This window comes from Teleopsis dalmanni, chromosome X (genome assembly GCF_002237135.1).
Source record: "Teleopsis dalmanni isolate 2A chromosome X, ASM223713v2, whole genome shotgun sequence".
Classification (NCBI taxonomy): domain Eukaryota; kingdom Metazoa; phylum Arthropoda; class Insecta; order Diptera; family Diopsidae; genus Teleopsis; species Teleopsis dalmanni.
Window position 1 is genome coordinate 68,249,426 of NC_051848.1, and position 6,443 is coordinate 68,255,868.

The window sequence follows — 6,443 nt, forward strand, 5'->3', positions numbered from 1 at the left end:
ACATGCATTTTCGGCATAGCCCGAAAGAGCGTAATTTGCCGTGCCCGAGACACTCTGCATAACATGGCCCTTAGACTGTTAATGTATAATAACTTAGATGTCATGATTATTTTCTAAGCATAAGCATGCCTTGCCAAATTTTTAAATCTTAATAAAACTATATATTTATGAAAATTTAATAACATTTACTTATATATTATTGAAGTTACAGAATTTGTTAATAAATAAAATAATTGTCATATCAAGACGTCTTGTGATAATTGTAGGTAAGTAGTTTGTTGTATTAATAATATGTTTATTTGATACACTTATAAAATAAATAGCATAATAGTTTCTTTACTAAATACACATACACACACATATACCTACACGTATATGTATAATCACTGTATTACCTGAATATCGAACAATTAACTAATTTACTAAAAAGTGTATAACCAGTTGAAGTTAATTTGCAAATATATCTGGTGGATTTCGTTCATGGCAGAGTAAGTTCAAAGGTTAACTTAGTAAAGTTTATCGACTAAGTAGATTTCTTTATTAAATATGAATATAACCTTAAATCTTAAATCTTAATTTATTCTTCTAAATCTACTTCATCGCCTACAAGACAGATCCGTCTCTATACAATACACTTATGCCAATGCCTTTTCTAAGTCCAGAAAAAATTTCTAGAATTAATTTTCAGAATAATCTTTAAAGCAGGCAGCAATACGACTTTAAACTTTTCGATCCTCATCAAATGGTAGCCTTTTGGCTTAGAGAAAAACTAAAAGCCAGATAATACTAAATAAGGTGAATACGATGATTGCAAAACGATGTAAATTGAACTTTTGGCAAAATGTTCTGAAAGAACCAGTGCAGAGTAAGATTGTATATCATAACAAAATCAAGAATTCTTTACCGATATATCTGGTGACTTTTAATGAAGAGCTCTATGTTTAGATAAAAAATCAAATAAACGGTTTGTAGGTACTTTTCAATCTTGTCTCACCTTTTCCACTGTACTTGAATATTCATTATTTGCGGGCTATAAGCATAGATCCCAGAGTCGTCTTCAGTTATAATAATGAAATCTAATTTCTATAATCAGAAATCATTCCAAAAAATTGAACATTTTTGACACCAAAACTTTGCTGTTTTCAGGCACAAAAGTTTGGAATTTCAAAACTTTCACTTTCACGATTGTCTAATTATCAATAGACTATTTTTCACTCCAAAACCTTTGATGTTTTTTATACTCATTTCTCTATTTTATACTCATTTCTTTTAACAATAACCACGGTTGCCACTTATGGTACTTTAGTACCAAAATTGGTACTTTTTTTTCGTTTGGTACTCATGTTCAAAAAATGGTACATTTTTGACGACCCAACTTTATTGTGGATATTTCCAATTAATTTTTTTTATAAATGCAACTTTGCACTATTTTATATTTTGTTCATTTATAACACTATGAAAAACACAGAACGAAAAAATAAAGAGGTCCAAAATAATTTACTACTAAAACCTATCAAGTCCTTGCATTCTCTACAATTATCAAATCGTTTTCAATGGCATAAAAACCTAATATGTTATATACGTTAATATAAAAAAACTTAGTAATATAAATGTAGATTTCAGCATGTATCACCTATGCGGGAATATGCTATATACGCGCTATATACATGCTATATATATTTACTGTAAAAAAAAAAAAAAAACCAAAAAAAAAAAACCAAAAAAAAAACTAAAAAAAAAACCAAAAAAAAACTAAAAAAAAAACCAATAATACCGCAAATATATCATAAAACATGTACTCATATCTAAATCAGGAACATTCATAGGACATCTAATGTATATACATATTAGTCGTACAGTGTTTAAGCTGCTGGCGTAATGCCTCAAATTGTCGTATGAATATATGAGTATATATGGTACCTCTGTACTAAACCAATTGAGAATTATATTTGGAACATATTTCTGCGTTTTTGTACTATTGGTAAGTACAAGGCAAGGACAATATTTTTCTAATACCATCTCCATTTGTATATGCTGTGGGACTAGACAGAAATTGCCCTGTTTTGGGCATATTGATGAAGTACATACGTACAGACTCTATTTAAAACGATTGTATGTTTGGCGAAATATCCTTTCACCATTTCCACCGTTTATATGCCCGTCCACCGTTCATATGCAAGTTTATTCGATTGGGCTCAAAACTTAGAAATTATTAGTTTTCCTACTTATGTAAAAATAAATAGATGAATCTTCCTGAGGTAACTAGGGCGGACAGACAGTATGCACAGTTTTTCATAGGTAGTTATTATTACATATGTATTACATATTATTACATTTATTTGTGGTTTAGTTTCATCATTAGGTCAAATTCTCTTATTACTTGTGATATTATATTAAAACATATCATAAAATGTTTAAATCATTTTAAGTATTTAATTACTTTTATTTCAAAAATTACTATATATTATATTTGACCTTATGTCTTTCGCATTTATAATAAGTGCAGTTAATTAACTCTCCAGTTGAAACCCTAGAAAATTTGTAGTCGTTGCTCAAGACTGAACGAAAGTTTCGGATACACCATCGAAAATTCTTTAAAAATTAGACATGTTTCTATTAAATAAATAATATCACCCTATATAATTTCATATGGTGCACAAACACAGAAGTAAGACCTCTCTGCAGCTTTTATAGATTGTTTTAATCGTTTGTATATCATATTGCTTGTAAAAATATTTATTGACATCTAGGTCGAAATTAAATTTGATGCAAGCATTCTTCTGGATCCTCTCTTTAAAATATCTCCACTGAGGTGTATTTAGTTTTCGTTTAGTTTAGTTTTCGCTCATATTGACGATATATGGGTTGCAGAAATCGACCCATTTTTAAAAAAATAAGAGTGTCTCATTTACTGAGTACCGCATCAATTTTTATTGATTCAAAATGAAAACGTAATCAAAATGAAGTTTTAATATTTTGGAGAATTATAATTATAGTATGTGATAAGTTCTATTGCGGAGACTAAAAAGTAAAAACCGAAGAATTGCCCTCATTGGTATAACAAATGAAATTTAATTCATCTTGTTGGAAGGTTTATTCAGTGTCGGTCTATTTTAAGCATTCCACACAAATAGAAATCAAGGATTCGGCTTTTTGTTACTATTCTTCATGGCACTCTTCAGTTTCCAAAAAGAAATAACTTCTTTTCTTACATATCCCGTAATTATTCTGGATCACATATCCAAAATTTAAATTTAACTGGACATACTCTTCCTTAAAATTGTTGCTTTTTGAATGTTTACTGTTTTAATTATCTATGGTATGGTGTATAAGGCTTTGAGCGAAGAAACTTGGAACTAGGATTTGGCACAAAAATGTACTAAGAGGGTTATTTTTTATGTTTCTTTTTTTTGTAAATCCATTTTTATATTTCCATTTTAGGTTTTTTTTTTTTTCTTATTAGCTTTCGAATGGAGGTAGAGTATGCAATAGATAGATCATAATTCTGTAGGACTAAGTTCATACCTTTTTGTTTTGGCGTTTTCTCCGAGTATTGTCATTAGGCAATACACCGTGGGTATGGATCGATAACCATGTAGATGGTTATGAATCCATGATAGCTCCAGTTAGCAGATAACTAGAAGTTTGAACACTACATTATACAAATTCAAGAACATATTATAAATACTTTATTTATAGTAGAATTCTTTCCAAAAACACAAGTTGTAGAATATATTCTCGAAACCTTTGCTATGAATTTTGTCAAATTTTTTAATGAGTATAATTCACATTTGACTTATTACTAATCATTCTTCTATAACAAAGTTTTGTCCAATAGGTTTTAAAGTAAACCAGACGAAAATGAAACCAACATATTTAAAGCAAATTAATAAAACATTTTATTTAAAATTGTATTCATTGTTCAAATATTAATTAAAGATTTGTCTAAATCTAACGCTAACTGGACTGGAAAATATTTTTGTAAAATATTTTTTTTTAATAACAAAGTTAAATAAAAACTGACATTAACACAAAAAAAAATTTTTCTTGAAAATTATTTACAGATTTATATTAAAAAAAAATCTGCTGAAAGTTGAAATCAAAATTTCTTACTGAAAAAAAAGAATTGAATTTATTTTTATATTGGAACTTTAAGCAAGGTAACTATATCATGATATTTTACAACATATTAAATAAAACTACAAGTTCTTTCATTTCGAAAGAGAATGTCAACAGGAAGTAATGAAGTCAAGCAGATTGAGGAATGTATTAGCGATCACGATGACGAACACCCACCTCACTCAAAGGTGTTAAATATCGTTGAGTTGAGTACAGAGCAAAAGCTTATAAAGTTAAGGGAAGAACTTCTAGAGATACGTGATGATTTAAATAGTGGTCTAGATGGCTTCGCAGAGTTAAAGAAATATATATGTCAAGACATGCCAGAAGCAGAAAATCGTGAAAATAAATCCTTACTCACTCAAGCCGAAATTTCAGTTAATTCTTCTAGTAAATCTAGTTTTGTATATGAAAAAAACGACAAATAAATCTAATTTTATATATATTTTGCAGATATGACTCTTGATAAAGAGTTCGATTGTCAGAAATGCAGCGGATGGCTAACAAATATTAAGTGCGAGAAAATCAAACTACCTTTTAAACACACGTACGACAAAAATGATGAGAAAGTCAAAAACAGTATTTCTAAAAATTTGCCTAGCAGTGAGAAATTAGATAAATCTACAATGTGTGGTGGTTCCACTTTTGATACTCGTACACATATTGAGGATATTGATATTGGGAAGAAATTGTCCGAAGTGAGTGTGGACGATAATGAGATGTTTAAAATGATTGATACTTGTAACCATGACATTGAAAAGGAATTATCCGAATGGACTATGGACGATAATGAGCTGTTTAAACCGAAGACGAGAAGTGATGAGTTATTCGAAGAAGAATGTAGATTAGCAGCTAATAAATTGAATGCTCTGGCTGGTAATCTACTAAGCGAACAAAAATGTCATTATAAATTCAAAAACGTTATTACCCGTACAACAGACATATGCTGTAACCCACGCACTCCTAAAACTTCATTTTTGATACCGGAAACTGAAGAACTTGTTGACTTGGATTATCCAAATACAAGTACTGAAGCGGCTTCGTGTCACTTAAATGATACAGAGTATGAACGTTACTCTACTAATTTGCATTCCAAATATCAACCAAATATATCCTCACAGTCATTATCTGAGTTATCATATAACAAAAATAGAGATAATGTAAAATCAAAAACTAAGCATCATGCTGCTTCCAAACACATGAAAGGAAAATCAGTTCCAAACTTTGTAGGCTTAAAAAAAAAAGACAAATCAGCTTCACAATTTGTGAAATTGAAGAAAACAGGTGGATCAGTTCCTCACTTTAAGAAGCACTATTCTTCCTCCTCGTCCTCTTCCTCAGTTTCACATATTTTGGAAGAAAATAAAACAAGTAAATCAGTTTCACGCTTTGTTGATGATGTGAGGAATAATATATTTGAAACTGCATTTAAGAAGCTGTTAAAAGAAAATGATATATATGAAGATATTGACATGGATGCTGAATATGTTTCTGTTTGCCATCATAAGCGCAATATTATAAAAATAAGTCCTGCTGGGCGCCATGAATCCCATAGTTTGAGTTCACCAAGCTTATTAAAAAAATATATACTAAAATCATCACACACCACAGCTAAGTACTCTTATCGTTCTATACGCATTCGCTCTAACAAACGAGGTCCCATTTCTGAAAAACATCTTTACATCGATGCTAACGATGAAGCTCTTCGAATTGATGATTTTTTGATCAGGAAAATTTAGCAGTTAAAGAACTTTGCATGTTCATTAAATTGCTTTCTTTTTAAAAACTCATGTTTCAAGAAGTCTTTGAAGATACATTTTGCATTTATTTTATTTACTGAAACGTTTTTTAACAAAAAAAAATTTTTTTTAATCATAAATAAATGCAGTTAAATTGAAAGCATGAAACTGTTGCACTCTGTATTTGAATTGAAAATATCATCAACTCTATCAAACAGGTTTCATCCGAATCACAGGTAAATATAATTGATCAGCAATTGAAAGTACTATACTTAAATGGATCTTCTTTAATACTTTATTACTAAATCGTTACTCAGAAATATCATAAACAAAAAAGTGGTAGAGAACTAAGAATGTCTGATCAGTGGATCATTAAAGTTAAAAGAAAGAAATTTCTTACACTCACTCGCTATCTAATGAAAATTTAGCTAAATACAGTCATAACTAACATAATAACCATCTTAAAAATATCTAGCAAACTCTGATCAGGAGCTTAAATATACCGCGAAGAGCATCAACTCATGTATACTAAATAAGTGTTAGCTTATCTAGAAAGAAATTAGATTCATTATGGTGATAAAAAAA

At 29.4% G+C, this 6,443-nt stretch overlaps 1 protein-coding gene across 1 annotated transcript; it reads left to right on the top strand.

Moving 5' to 3' along the window:
• The first annotated feature begins 4,117 nt into the window (after nucleotides 1-4,117).
• Nucleotides 4,118-5,956, top strand: LOC119662663. Its single transcript, XM_038072339.1, has 3 exons — nucleotides 4,118-4,160; nucleotides 4,224-4,509; nucleotides 4,573-5,956. The coding sequence occupies exons 2-3, from the start codon at nucleotides 4,227-4,229 to the stop codon at nucleotides 5,856-5,858; spliced, it is 1,569 nt and encodes a 522-aa protein (XP_037928267.1). The 5' UTR covers nucleotides 4,118-4,160; nucleotides 4,224-4,226; the 3' UTR covers nucleotides 5,859-5,956.
• Nucleotides 5,957-6,443: the final 487 nt, after the last annotated feature.